The sequence below is a fragment of the Podarcis tiliguerta genome (genome assembly GCF_965153285.1).
Source record: "Podarcis tiliguerta genome assembly, chromosome: 6".
NCBI lineage: Eukaryota > Metazoa > Chordata > Lepidosauria > Squamata > Lacertidae > Podarcis > Podarcis tiliguerta.
The window spans coordinates 91,504,976-91,520,224 of record NC_139539.1 but is presented as its reverse complement, the minus strand read 5'-3'; the positions used below and the strand labels follow the sequence as shown (position 1 = coordinate 91,520,224).

Here is a 15,249-nt window from a genome sequence, read left to right as displayed (position 1 = left end):
GGGTCATGTGGCCAGCATGACTAAGCCGCTTCTGGTGAACCAGAGCAGCATACGGAAACGCCGTTTACCTTCCTGCCAGAGCGGTACCTATTTATCTACTTGCACTTTGAGGTGCTTTCGAACTGCTAGGTTGGCAGGAGCAGAGACCAAGCAACAGGAGCTCACCCCGTCAGGGGGATTCAAACCGCCGACCTTCTGATCGGCAAGTCCTAGGCTCTGTGGTTTAACCCACAGCGCCACCCGCGTCCCTATAAATAAAGAACCCATCCCTTTATCGCATCTGTCTTTTGCATGTTCTCCCTCCTGTTTTTGATGTATATTTCACATGCATCTCTCGCCAGCTCATAAAAAGACTTCAGCTAAGGCTTAGAAGAAACAGCTGACAGGGTCTCACTGCTATGTGCATTTGTGTGTAATGTGTCATTAGGCTTATCAGTATTGGAGATGTAGTCTGTGCTTACCACCTGATCCCGAAGAACCTCTTGAACTAGTCTTTTCTGTTCACTCTTCAGGGGTGCATTCGTACTACTGATGGGGTCTGGCAACATCCTGTACGCAGAAACAAGTTTCGATATCTGATAGAGCATCCGATTTGCCTCACAGGAGCTGGAAGGTAATAGAATGGAATTAATAGGCACGTCACATGCCTCTTTGCAATAACCTGTAGCAGTGCTAGGATTTGGGAGGCACAGTGCAAGGCTGAAGGAGAGTGCTAGGGAAACGTCCATTAAGTATGTTACACAAGAGTGGCTAACCCGAAGTGATGGTGTGCTTGGAGATGAGCAGGAATGCCCATGAACCTAGCTATGACCTTAGAGCAGCTTTTGCTAACTTATCACCCTCCTGATGTTGTTGGATGCAACCCCTATCAGGCCCAGCCAGTTCTGCTGGTGATCAGGGATGATGTGAGTTGTATTCCAGAACGTAGGAGGGCACCCAGTTGGGGAAGACTGGCCTAGAGTCTGCACTTTGGCCTGTTTCCTCATGCTGCTGCCTGTACCCACAGAGCCAAACCATTCCAGTGCACAGGAGGCTGCATATGTTGCTCAGCATTCAGCAAGCTGGCTCTGTTTCACACTTGGGTTTAACTTGTGGCGCACTTGGCAAAAGCGGTGGCCACCACTGTTTGAAAACCAGCCCTTTCAAGACCCTCCTTGTCAACACATTGCTCCATTTTAACTCAGGGATAGGGGGAACCATGAAGGAGTTTGCCTTCCGCTGAGAGTAATCTGCTAGAGGGTAGATGTTGGTGGTTGGTAGACCAAAAGTGGCTGGGAGCAGAGGCAAGAAACAGGCAGGTCTTCTCTCTTTCTTTTTCTGTCATCCCCTTTCTCTTTCTCCACCTCTTCCCATCAAGCAATCTGTTGCTCTTGGAAAAGATCTGAACTGATTGGTTGCAGTGCACTTCCCCCCTCTTTTCCATTGCACTGTCCGTTTTGAGACCACCACCACCACGATTTCCCTCCTCCTTGCCAGAGTTCTCAACTGATCACTTGCAGAGTTTGCTTCCCCCCTCTCTCTTCCATCACTTCATCTGGCTCTCTGCCCCATTCATGTCTCTGAATACCAGTCACCGGGGAACAATAACATGAGAGGACTGCTGTGCTCATAACTTGCATGTGGTCTTTCCATAAGCATCTGATTGGCACACCTTTTGGGGTTCACTTCAGGCAGCAAAATGTTTTGGGCCAGCATTGGTAATAGCCAGGGGTTATTGGATAACAAGTAAGGTCCTTCCGGGTCATGTGGCCAGCATGACTAAGCCGCTTCTGGCAAACCAGAGCAGCGCACGGAAACGCCATTTACCTTCCCGCCGGAGCGGTACCTATTTATCTACTTGCACCTTGACGTGCTTTCAAACTACTAGGTTGACAGGAGCTGGGACTGAGCAACAGGAGCTCACCCCGTCAATGGGATTCGAACCGCCGACCTTCTGATCGGCAAGCCCTAGGCTCTGTGGTTTAGACCGCAGCGCCACCCGCGTTCTATTCTATTCTGCCTTGGTCAGATCCCACCTGGAGTACTGTGTCTTCAACTTAAGAAGGCTGTTGACAAGCTGGAATGTGTGCAGATGAGAGCAACCGAGATAATCAAGGGTCTGGAAGCCAAGCTTTATGAGGAACAATTGAGGGAGTTGGGTATGTTTAGCCTGGAGAAAAGGAGACTGAGAGGAGATATGATAGCCATCTTCAAATATCTAAAGGGCTACCAATGGCTTCAAGATACAAGAAAGGAGATTCTGACTACATCAGAAAGAACTCATGGACTCTTCCAACTCTACAATTCTATGATTCTGTGTAATATGAAGGTGGCTAACCGTAATCAAGGTACTCAGGGATCATGGGAAGATTGTAGCTGCAGCAAGGGTTTTGAGGCAGAACACTCTGGCAGAAAGTGGTAGACACACTATTAGGTTGAAATGGCAAAGGATTTAGTGAATTCTTGATAACCAGAAGAGAGGTGGCGGCTGCACAGTGGACCAACTGCACCTTCATAACTGAGTGATAGTTTTCTTTGTGTTTTTAAGGGATGTCTCTTTTCTGTATGACCTCGCTGCTGAGAAAGAGGCAAAGAATCCACCCCCAACTCCTGTCTCTCACAAAACTTCAACAAATTTGCAGCAGCAGGAACCCACTGCAAGTAAACTTGTGAGTTGAATCTGACTCTGTATCGAGAAACTGTGATAACTTTAAACACAGGAATCGGCTTTTACAAATTCTTTCAGAATGCTGAGAGACAAGATGGACTTTGAGCTGAGCATTGACTAGAGTGTTCTGAATTTTTTTTTTCACCCAGCATAATATTTTAAATCTGGAATGAGCAGTGGGAAATGAAAATGAGGACTTTACCATTTTTGTGTACCATGGTTTTCTAAGCTTGCTAAATTCACTCCCCAAAGCCACAAGGAGTCTGAGATGGCATTTGCCTATTTATTTTGCTTGGCTGGAAAAAAAATCTGTTAGAAAACATTTACCCACTGATTTCTAGGCTGTACATAATAGTTCTGTGCAGTTGTAGCACTTACGGTAATCACAGTTTTTCTTAAAGATGGTTAAGCACTTAATCTGAATAATTGCCCCAGCCAGAAGGCAGGCATGCAGATAGGCAGGCAGGCAGGCAAATAAACAAGCAGGCAGTTGTAAAACAAGGCGAGGCCTCCAGCGAGGGAAAGCAAGTCTATATATTTATTTTGTGGTGATCCACATAAACACGGTCGTGTGTGAGTGGGATGCACATTAAGTGGAGGTGTGTGTGCCTGTATAAAAACCCAACTCTAAATATCCTCTTGGGAGTATGTGGATTCCCTATGTCTCATAGTAGCATATTTTAAGACCTTCTCTGTCTGTTCTGTCTTTAGCCAGCAGGTATAGCAGACAGTCTTGTTCCAGAGGAATTTCATATTCTAAAGAACAAAGGTGTCCTGCGCTTGGAGTATTATGATGAGTGAGTGTTCCTGCACTTCTTTTAATTGCTCCTGCGTTGCATCCAGGAGTGACTCACTTGGCTAATAATAGCCTCCCAGCAGTGGACCTGCTACTGCTTACTCGGAGGGAACAGGTGAGGCAGTGGTGCCTGTGTACCAGCTGAAGCTCCAGGTCGGTTCCACCGCCTTGCCTTGCCCCTCCATGTCCTGGTGAGCAGCAGTGACTCAGCTGCCAGGAGGCCAGTGCTGCAACTCTGCTCCACCTGGCGAGCTGGTCCTGGTTGCACCTACTAAATGGGATGAAGTGGCAAGGCCAAAAGCACCTGCATCTGGGCAGGAAACCTGTAAAAAGTCTATTTTACCATTTTGCCGAGTTCAGCACTTTCCATATTTTAACTAAGGGATGCTCAACTTGCATATATTCTCAGACAGAGACCCAGGGACTGAAAATGCCACCCAAACTGACTTCCTCATGGATGGCCAGGCAGTATAATGAAGTTGGTCTCAGTTAGAATTAGATTTTTTAAATAAAAAAATCTCAAACATAGATGTGAACGAGGGAAACTGCAAGCAGATTTGTTTACTATGGATCGATTAACAGAGCCCAGAGGCCAGAAATCTGAATTAGGACTTGAAAGTGTGAATCAGGGTTGCACTCTGCCCATTGGGCATCTCTGATCTGGCACTTTTCTCCCAGCCTGATTAACTTCTTGTACTGGAGTTAAGACTGGAAGGAAAATAAATTTGAATGACACAAGGTGGGAAAAGAACAAAGACAAACATGGATCCATAATCTCATCTAGCCTAGCCCTTCATTTGGGCCCCATTTCTGCATGAGAAATATATAGCAGATTACCATTCCCCAGCCCCACTCTTTTTCTTACTCAGGTTCATTGTAGTTGTTTTATGTCACCGTGAGTCTCATTGTAACAGAGAACATCTTCAATTAATTCACTTGCCTGCAACAGAGTGGCCCGTCTCTTAGTCTACTGTATTTTTAAATTTACACAATAAAAATAAAATAAATCATTGAATCCTCGAGTCCAAAGAGATTTTTCAACTACAGTAGTCTATTGCTGTTAACATCATCATTATTAATCTGTTGCAGTAAATATACAACCCTACTTGAAGACGATGAAAACAGACTGCGGGTTTTCCCATCCATGTGAGTGACACTCTAAATCAAGATGCTTTTGTAGCGCATGCTCTAGAAGGTGTTCTAAATCAGAGGCATGTCCCTTTGCTGCTGCCTTGTTAGGAAGCCGTCTGGGAGGCTGGAGGTCCTGCAGCTGATGAAGGTGATGGACACCATGCTGGAAAGGGCTGGAACAAATAATAAGGATGTTGGCGTAACAGGGGTTTCACAGGTAAATCATTCCTGCCAATCCTGATTCAATCGCCTCCTCCTTGATATTGCCCACTTCTAGTTATACTGTACATCATTGCTGAACCCCTAGTTTATACTCTAGTTTATACTGAACCTCTAGTTTATGGGCCTCGTTAGGCCTGCCAGAGCTCAGAGGCTGTCCCCCAGCCATTTGAGGCAAGCGATGCTCACCTCCCCTAGACATGACATCATATACAGTGGTACCCCGCAAGACGAATGCCTCAGAAGACGAAAAACTCGCTAGACGAAAGGGTTTTTCGTTTTCTGAGGTGCTTCGCAAGACGGATTTTCCTAAGGGCTTGCTTCGCTAGACGAAACAGCCCTGCCTCTCCTGTCATGGCGACGGTCACTGCACGCACGCACGCTCGCTTCCCCGCTCCTCCGGCTCCCTCCCACCTTCCGGCTGACGACTCTTCCGGCTCCCTCCGAATTTCCGGCTGCCTCGCGCTGCTGCCCACCGCCCTCGCGCGCTCCTCTGAGAGCCGCTGCCTCCAGCAGCCAGCGTTGCAGCCGGAGTCGCGCTCCTGAGCCCCGCCGCCCTCCAGCAGCTGCGTCGCACGGTGGCCACAAGGCGCGGGTGAGTCCGAGGTACCGGCTGCGGCAGCTGCCCTGCTTCTCCCCGCCCCTCCCCGCCGTTGTTAGTGTTTAACTGCAGTGGTGCTTCGCAAGACGAAAAAACTCGCTCAACGAAAGAACTCGCGGAACGAATTAATTTCGTCTTGCGAGGCACCACTGTATGAGAGTTCAAGCTGCAGCTCTGGCTAAAGGAAGGGGAATTGGCAGTGCATTCTTAAGTATGCTACCGATTCTTCCTTTGCATCAAAGTCATCATCGCTTTTCGAACTTGGTGTCGGCTTCACCTTTGAGCCAGTGCCAAAGACTGGGCTCAGCCTCTTCAGCCCTGACTGGGCCAGGCAAGCTGGGAAAGCACTTCCAGAGACCTTCCGCTGCAGGGAAACAGGTCTAAGTGCAATGGACTCACAACTTTGAGCTGTGAGCACCAAACTCAGTGCCAAAGTCAGCGGAGCACAGCAGAGTATGAACTACACAAACGACGGCTCTGAAGCATAACTTCTGTATTCTTTTATTCTTTTACAGCTACTGCAAACTAAAATAAACTAGAAACTAAAGATTAATGGAGACTGCTGGACTGCATGAGTGTTACAGTTGCTTAAGCAGTCATCTTATCTCTACACAGATAACACTCAGACTGGAGCGGAAGAAGCCATGAGCGGTCTCTGCCCCCTCCTTTCTGACAACATTGTCAGGAGATTCTTGCAATGGGATGGGTGAAATATCCACACTTGGCACTCTTTTTCTTTTTCTTTTTATAATAATTTTTATTAATTTACAACAAAACAAAACATACATTGTTTTCACATTCAAATTTTTCCAAATCTTTCTTTTTGGACTTCCTTCAGCTTTTCCGTAAATCTTTCGTAGTCATTATTAATTTATGCATTTCCTTTTTTTTTTATATTGTCATTATTTAAATCTTATTCCTCTATTTCCTTTTAACAATACCTCTCACTCTTTTAAAACCCTCTAGCGTTATTTGACCTTCACTTATACTCTCCAGATATTGAACAAATTTTCCCCAGTCTTCTGTAAACTTTTGGTCTCTTAAATATCTAATCTTCCCAGTCATCTTATCCAATTCAGCATAGTCTAACAACTTTGATCTCCAGTCTTCTATTGTCGGTATTTCCTGTTGTTTCCATTTCTGAGCCAGTAGCACCCTGAGCCAGTACTCTTTTTCATTGCCTTGGCACTCTTTTTCATTGCCTTGCCATGACAACGGGAAAAGGTGCCACATTCAAAAAGAACGGACTTTTTGATGCAAAGAAAGAAGTTCACTCTCAGGGCACCCCCAATTCTTCCTTTGCATCCCTGGCTTAGATTTAAGTTGCACCTGCAAGGGAGCATTTTCCCTCTGCAGCCATGGCTTAAATTAAAGCCAGGCTACAAAGGAAGAATCTGGATTCTTCACTAGCCTTGTCCTGGATTCATATACTATGACACAATATTGCTGTGGAGTTTGGACATAGTGCTTTCCTGACTTATCAGGCGTTTTGTTGCCATTAAGAGGCTTGTTGTTGTGTTGTCAAACTGAAAGAATAAGTGGAAGTAATCTTAGATTACCTGATGGAGAGAAATAATATACTGAAGTACAACATGAAATCTAGTATTTAGGGCAAAGGCGGACATAGCATTTTAAGAATGGCAGGGGAGGTTTGTTAGCACTTTCACTGCTTTGTAAATTCTTTAATAATACAGTATTTAAGATAAGGGACAAACATATATGCAAGCTAACACATTTGTGATTTAAAAATATTATCCACCTGATAAATTAAGAACATGACTGAAGCATTTAACTGACTGGCATTCATTTGTTAATTTAAATGATGTATATGCCTCCTTTCAGTAAAAATACTTTCAAGGGTGCCTAGAAATAAAAGCAATAACCCCCCCCCCCTTTCAACAATAAAGGCAGTATGAAACAGCTAGTGCTTAGCTCTACAAAAATCACGATTTCTTTCTTGCCTCTTTCCCAAGATGCACAATGTCCTGGAGGTGCTTAAGGTGGAACAGAACATCTACAACATAGTGTTTCATGAAATCATCCGGCAAGTCAGTGTGGACTGCGCAGAACGGGGAGAGCTCCTTTCCAAGCTCAGGTCAGCGATCTAAGGAGCTCAACACCTTAAAATTAGTCCTGCAAGAAGAGGAGTATGTGATTGTTCTGGCCTGCGCTGCAGGGCTGAGTGTCTGTGCAATTATATGCAAGTGCAGAAAAAACACAGCTTGTGGTACTGCACTAGACACAGAAGTCAGCTTTCTGGGAATGTTGCCTTTGAATTGTTTTTTTTTTAACTACTTGCTAGTCCATGTGATGTCACATCCCACATTCTTTATTTCCTCTTTCAAGATGTGCTTGAAAGTGTGCGGGAAATGCCTGGTGAAATGTGAGAGAGCCGGGGTGTCTGAACATGATTTCAGGGGTCAGGAGGCAGGAGATCATTGCCCTGCATGCTATCTCCATGGATAGCAGAAGAAGAATTATGAAGCTGCAGCATTTTGCAGCACTGCAAAGTCAGCTATCTTTGTCATCTTTCTTTGACACCTTTTAAATATAAAAACCTTCCACCTTGTGCAGAGAGATTTGACTCAGGTTGTCTCTCATGCTCCTCAATAAATGCATTAATAATCTATTAATTTACCAAAGAGCAAGCAAGCCCAAACATTAGCAAAGTATGAAACGAAACCCTAACACATATCTCAGGGATGATTACATTTTAATAATGCTGCGTGATTATTCCAATCCACACGATGACAAAGATAGCTGACTTCTGCACTAGGGCTCTTTTGCAGCGCTGAAGCATGCAGTCAGCTGGAAATGGAATTTAAATGATGGTTTTGCATGGGTTCAACTAGCGCTAGTTTCCCCATAAGGACATATGGAGGGCATTATGTTGGCTACCCGCTCATACACCAATATATTTCCTGAGGTTATAATATTGATGGGTGTCAGGACAGATAAGGCAGTTTTGCTGTGCAGTGTCAACTTGTTTTCAGCATTCTGAGCGTATTGAGAGTTCTAACTGCTTGTGTGCAAAAAGCTTTATTCTATATTTATTGTTCCCCAGCTATTTTCAGAAAGGATTCTCTCTTTAAATGATTGCTTAGCAAATATGCTTGAGTGAAACGGGGCTATTCCACCACCACCACCCGCCTCACTTTTTCTGACATCGTCTCTCTTACAGACAAAGGTATGTTGAGCTGCTGGAACGAATTCCAAGACAGATGAGAAATCTCTACAGAGAAATGATGGCACAGAGAGTAATGGACAAACACATTACAGATGAATTATTCCATTTCAAGGAAGCTATAGGAAAACTGACAAGGTGTTGCTATTGACTGGTGTTTGTATTCAACTTTGCAAATAAAAGTTGTGATTGTACAAGGCAGCTGAGGGTATTGCTCTGTTCAACTGCAGGGAGCTAAATACCATCCGAGAACATGACCGTAGAGTCACTGTTGAAGCAGAGAAAGCCTATGAGGAGCTGGCAAGGGCGGTCCAGGATTCCGAGATGAATGCAAAGTGAGTTCCAGATCAGATTGGAAGCAAGGGTTGCCGTAGGAGAATAGTAAAAGGTAAAGGTAAAGGTACCCCTGCCCGTACGGGCCAGTCTTGACAGACTCTAGGGTTGTGCGCCCATCTCACTCAAAGAGGCCAAGGGCCAGCGCTGTCCGAAGACACTTCCGGGTCACGTGGCCAGCGTGACATCGCTGCTCTGGCGAGCCAGAGCCGCAACCGGAAACGCCGTTTACCTTCCCGCTAGTAAGCGGTCCCTATTTATCTACTTGCCCCCGGGGGTGCTTTTGAAGTGCTAGGTTGGCAGGCGCTGGGACCGAGCAACGGGAGCGCACCCCGCCGCGGGGATTCGAACCGCCGACCTTTCGATCGGCAAGCCCTAGGCGCTGAGGCTTTAACCCACAGCGCCACCCGCGTCCCTACAGCGCCACCCGCGTCCCTAGGAGAATAGTAGAAGGCCTTTATATTTATATCTCATGTCATTACCCTTTCAGCCTTTTGGATGAATATCGTGAACTGTACGAATTGCAGAGAAGAAGACTTGAGGCCCAGATCCACCAGTTAACCCAGGAAAAAGAGCTGTGGAGCAATGCTACGTACGAGTTGGCTCTCAAGGTAGCTGGCAAAAGAGGCATTGTGTGCTTTTGCTTTTGCTAAAAATGCAATTCTCTGCCTGTTATGCTTCTGCTAGAAGATCCTTTAGAGCAGAGGTCGGCAACCTTAATCGGAGGATGGGCCGGTCAATGCTCCGTCCGTCGGAGGATGGGCCAGAGCGTGTGTGCACACGCTATGTCCAGTGCTCCTCCGACCCGGAAGTGCGGCAGAAATAGTGTGCATGCGCACAGGCGTTTTTCCGTCCCGCACGCGTGCGCACACGCTATTTCCGGCGCACATCTGGGTCGGAGGAGCGCCCGTGCACATGCGCACAGGCGCCATCAACCCAGAAGTCGGTCTAGTAAAAGCAGGTGGCAGGGGCAGCAGGGGGCGCCATGGGGCCGTTAGGCAAGCCTCGTGGGCCATTACCGGCCCGTGGGCCTTAGGTTGCCGCCCCCTGCTTTAGATTGTTTTGGCTGCTTCTGTTGCTTTGTCCCTTATTGAACTAAAAGTATCTCCTTTAAAACAAATTACAGTGGTGCCTCGCAAGACGAAATTAATTCGTTCTGCGAGTTTTTTCGTAGAGCGAGTTTTTTCGTCTTGCGAAGCACCACGGCGGGGAGGGGTGGGGAGAAGCAGGGCAGCTGCCGCAGCCGGTCCTTGGACTCACCCGCGCCTTGTGGACACCGCGCGACGCGGCTGCTGGAGGGCGGCGGGGCTCAGGAGCGCGACTCCGGCTGCAGCGCTGGCTGCTGGCGGCAACGGCTCCTGAGGGGAGCGCGCAAGGGCGGTGGGCAGCAGCGTGAGGCAGCCGGAAGGTTGGAAGGTCGGCCAGGAGGTGGGAGGGAGCCGGAGGAGCGGGGAAGCGAGCGTGCGACCGTCGCCATGACAGGAGAGGCAGGGCTGTTTCGTCTAGCGAAGCAAGCCCTTTGGAAAATCCGTCTTGCGAAGCACCTCAGAAAATGAAAAACCCTTTCGTCTAGCGGGTTTTTCGTCTTCCGAGGCATTCGTCTTGCAGGGTACCACTGTATTTCCATTTTACAGAGGGCAACAAAGAATAGGCACATTGCATTTCATTCTCTGCTAGCTGTGTAGTTTAAAATATATCTCTACAGTGGCAAGTAAGTCAGGGATCACCAACATGGTGTCTGCGGGCACCAATGTGCCCACTGCCTCCTATGGAGCCTGCAAAATGTCTAAGCAAATATATTTTCAAAAATGCACAAGAGTCTGTTTGCTCAGTTCCTGCTTGAACTGATTCAGCCTCTTCCACAACAGACAACTCCCCAAACATGCCCTCTTTTCATTGGAGGCCAGGATTGGACACCCACCGTCCCATTTTGAACAGAGGGGTGAAAGGCACGAAGAACATTAATTTCTGTGACATCAGTTTCTGTCACACAATTAAAAAGTCTGGTTGAGCAATCTTGTGGGCCTTCCAGCCAATGACCCACTTACGCTGGAATAAGTTACCGTATTTTTCACTCTATAAGACGCACCAGACCACAAGACGCACCTAGTTTTGGGAGGAGGAAAACAAGAAAAAAAATATTCTGAATCTCAGAAGCCAGAACAGCAAGAGGGATCGCTGTGCAGTGAAAGCAGTGATCCCTCTTGCTGTTCTGGCTTCTGGGATAGCTGCGCAGCCTGCATTCGCTCCATAAGACGCACACACATTTCCCCTTACTTTTTAGGAGGGGAAAAGTGAGTCTTTTACAGCAAAAAATACGGCAGTTGCCATCCTATGTACTCCCAGTACAAAAAATGAGGAGAAAAGACAAGCATTACAAAACACAAAGCAGCCACTCACCCAGTGACCTTCGCAACAGTGGCAGTGTTATGACTGAATACCATTTCTTTGGTTTGAATTGTGTGACTTTGGAGAAGGGGCCAAGAATAACATCGGAAGGAGTTTCATTTTTTAAAAAATAATATTTATTCCAATTTTCACAAATATAGGAAAAATGGGAAAAAAACAAAATACAGTAAAATAAGGGAAAAAAACAAAGATATAAAAAAGTTGAAAATACATAAAAAGCCACACCTCCACCCCGCCAACAAGAGAAAAAAACCAAAAACATTTAAAAAAGAAACACTTCCATTTTTCAGAATTCCATCCTTCAATAACTTATTTCCTTGACCTCCTCCCACCTCCCTTTTTGTATTCCAATTACTAATTAAGTCAGCAAATTCTTTCCATCTTTCACTGCTTACTCACTTATTTATCTTAATCCATTTAAACCTTATCCTCCCATCAACATCTAAAATATTATCTATACTCCAATCTAATAAAAAGAGAAAAGAGAAAAACCTTAAATCTTATACCCTTAAATCCTAAAATCTCAAATCCTTATCGTATTTCCACTAAAGTCATATAAATTCATTCCACCATCTCCCAACTTTCAACATCTTGAAGGAGTTTCAGAGTTTGACATAGTCCCAAACCTTCTGAGACATGCCACTGTCCCATTTTGGCAGAATGTGGGCATAGCTCAACATACGCTAGTATAGGGGCTTCCATCGAATCCTGAAAAACTCAAGGATTAAGGGATTGTGCCTTAAAGTTGTTTGTTTGTATTAATTTTAATTGATGGGAATATTTCCATATGAATGTAACACAGCAGTTGTTGTTGTTGTTTGAGAGCATTAACCAGCCATTATTCTCCTTAAAAACATAAATATTGTGTTGAAATAGTTAGTTGTAATTCTGGAAATGGATCTTCACTGGCAGGGGAATATATTTTGGTACCTTGGTATTGTAGGCATCCGCCAGAACTCAAAACATCCCTGTGCAGATGTGGTGCATAGCACAATGCACTAAGTTTAATTTCAAACTAATCAGAAAGTACAAATTTGCAGAGTGCAAACCGCTTCTTATTTTTGTGGTGGGTGGGGAAGAGAATGGTGATGGTTTTGCCCCTCTTCTACTGCTGTTCCTGGCCAGTGAAATTCACAATTCCCTCCTCCTCCATGTTGTAATCTTGACTGCCATTTGATGAAGAAAACTGTATTGAGGGAACACACCTTAGGTCTTTTTGCGAAACAAGGAGACTACTGAACAGCTGTCTCAATGTTATCATGTGATGCCAGCAGGTGTCCTCTTGAAAAGACATTCCCCATCTTCTCTCCAAAGAGAAGCGCTCTTCTAAGAGGGTGTCTGCCACTCACAAGTGCTGGGTTGTGATGCAGGCATGAGTTGTATCTGGTGTCAGGTTAGAAGAAATATCCCTTCTTCTATAAGAAGGAAGAATGCTGCAAAGAGGACATTTGCCACCTGCGGTTGTTGTTTTTTAACACTTAAAACATGCTGCTCGGATTAACTGAGAACCGATTAACAGCTTATAATTTAGTTTTACAGCTTTGTTGACGAAACACCTCAAACGTCTAAGCTGTGCTGTTCATACTTAATTGGGCACGCTCCATCCCTTTAATCGTCTTATGTTCCATTTCAGGTGATTGAAAAGAACAAGCTGATCTTGGCTCGCAGAATGTATGACAGTGAAAAGGCTTGGGTCAAAGGCATGAGGCATTTCATTATGATGTTGGCATCACAGGTAGAATTGCTTAAGAGCACCTAACTGGGAAAGGGATGTCGGCTAGTTTTGTTCGTTTGTTCCAGAATGGCTGTGTGTGAAAGGTGGCTTGCTGTCACTTGAGGCTCGAGTACAGTGGAATTTGCTGCCGTGGAGTCTCCTTCTTTGGAGGTCTTTAAGCAGAGGCTTGACAACCATATGTCAGGAGTGCTCTGATGGTGTTTCCTGCTTGGCAGGGGGTTGGACTCGATGGCCCTTGTGGTCTCTTCCAACTCTATGATTCTATACTTTCTATCAGCTTCAGCTGCTGACTCAGCCGTGCCCCTATCTAGACAAGGATAGCCTAATCTCTGTCACCTGTGCTTTGTCAACCTCTAGGTTAGATTACTGCAATGTGTTACACATAGGGCTGCCTCTGAAGACAGTTCAGGAACCTCAGCTGGTGCTAAATTTAGTGGACAGATTGCAAGATGGTTTGAGCATACTATACCGATCCTGGCATGACTGCACTGGCTGCCCATTAGTCTCTGGACCCAATTCAGAGTGCTAGTTTTGACCTATAAAGCCTTAAATCAGGGGTCAGCAAACTTACCGTGCCTCAGGCCGGTGTCTCCAGCGCCGATCACGTGGCGGGCCGGAGGGTGGGGGAGCGCGTGCCCATACACGTGTGCACACGCTATTTCAGCGCACTTCCAGGTTGGAGGAGCACCGGAAATAGCTTGTGCGCATGTGCACGGGCCTCCGACCCGGATGTGCACTGGAAATAATGCTTGTGTGTAGTGGTTCTAGGGGTTGCTCGTGCATAAGTTGCCGCCACTCCTGGCTAGGTTACCTGGTTGAACCCTTTCTGTCTGGACAGCCTCAAGTTTCGTGGCTGCCTCAGTCGCTGGCAGAATCCGTCAGTGGGCGTTTCTTGAACCTCTTCCAGCATAAAAGCTGTTTGACGCCCAGTCTTCTCCTACTCTCCCTGCGCGGAAGTCTTCTGCGCAGGGAGGGTGTGGGCAGCGGAGTACCCGTACTCTCTCCACTGGTCTCTGGCAAGGAGTCCTGGAGCCACCTCTCCGATTCCCCCACCTGCCCCCCTTCTCCACTGGTGTTACGCTGATTTCTTTCCCCAGCGGATGGGCTGCCTCTCTCCCTACTGGGACCCTCTCCGCCATCCCTCTGGAGCCTTCTCTCCGCCTCCAGCTCCGATGGCAGTTCCCTGACATTGTGCATGCGCAAATAACGCTTGCGCATGCACACAAGCTATTTCTTGTGCTCCTCTGACCCGAACGTGGGCAGCCACCCAACGCAGCACCAGTAAGAGCGGGCTGCGGCAGTGGGGGTCGCTGCGAGGCGGATAAAAGAGTCCCTTGGGCCTTATTTTGGGGACCCCTGCCTTAAATGGTCAGGACCACAATACTTCACAGACTGCCTCTTCCTAGATGAACCGGTCTGGACCCTCTGATCATAATCTGAGGCCCTTATTGATGTGGCTCCTCCATGAGAGGCTTGGAGTGTGGCAATATGAGAACAGGCCTTCTCTGTGGTGGCTCCCCATTTGTTGAATCCTCTCCCCAGGGAGGCACCAGCTGAAAATGTTTCTCCATAACCAGGCTTTTGGCTCATTAAACATTTTATGGCCCTTAAAATGTGTTTGTGGGAGGGTGGACTATTGATTTGCTTTTGTTTTCCAATGTAGTTTGTGTTCTCGTGTTGTATTTTTCTGCTCTGTGATCTTTGAATGAAGGGCGGCATACAAATACAACAACAGCAACAGTATTGTTTCTGGGCATATGTGTCTCCATTACACAGTCTGTTTTTCTGGATTACATCTCTGCTGGAGTACTCATAGAGAAATGGGGCAGGGAGCAGGGGACGACTGTATATTTAGAACAGTTTTATGACAGTGGGCCCAGGCTGGCAAAATGGCTAAAAAGCTGGTAGTGTTGACTGGCAGCAGTGCGTCTAGTGCTTCATATGATTAAAAGTCCATGTCCCAGTCTAAATATGTCCAGCGATGAATGTTTGAATGTCAGTGTTGCACTTGTAAGATTTTAGCTGTGTGTACTGTGGAAATAAGGGATGCTGGTGGCACTGTGGGTTAAACCACAGAGCCTAGGACTTGCCAATCAGAAGGTCAGCTGTTCGAATCCCCGCGACGGGGTGAGCTCCCGTTGCTCGGTCCCTGCTCCTGCCCACCTAGCAGCTCGAAAGCACGTCAAAGTGCAAG

General features: G+C 46.5%; 1 protein-coding gene across 9 annotated transcripts in view; it reads left to right on the top strand.

Annotated features, from left to right (window-relative positions):
* AXDND1 (axonemal dynein light chain domain containing 1) overlaps nucleotides 1–15,249 on the top strand; it is a 44,603-nt gene that overhangs the window by 4,610 nt on the left and 24,744 nt on the right. For 7 of the 9 annotated variants that reach the window (XM_083446293.1, XM_083446298.1, XM_083446297.1 and 4 more), the window contains 10 exons: nucleotides 513–613; nucleotides 2,528–2,648; nucleotides 3,359–3,444; nucleotides 4,533–4,589; nucleotides 4,683–4,791; nucleotides 7,368–7,489; nucleotides 8,576–8,716; nucleotides 8,809–8,913; nucleotides 9,402–9,522; nucleotides 12,954–13,055. In XM_083446293.1, the coding sequence (XP_083302419.1) occupies nucleotides 513–613; nucleotides 2,528–2,648; nucleotides 3,359–3,444; nucleotides 4,533–4,589; nucleotides 4,683–4,791; nucleotides 7,368–7,489; nucleotides 8,576–8,716; nucleotides 8,809–8,913; nucleotides 9,402–9,522; nucleotides 12,954–13,055 (1,065 nt within the window). The remainder of the gene's footprint in view (nucleotides 1–512; nucleotides 614–2,527; nucleotides 2,649–3,358; nucleotides 3,445–4,532; nucleotides 4,590–4,682; nucleotides 4,792–7,367; nucleotides 7,490–8,575; nucleotides 8,717–8,808; nucleotides 8,914–9,401; nucleotides 9,523–12,953; nucleotides 13,056–15,249) is intronic. The other 2 variants (XM_083446301.1, XM_083446300.1) reach the window with 1 other exon arrangement.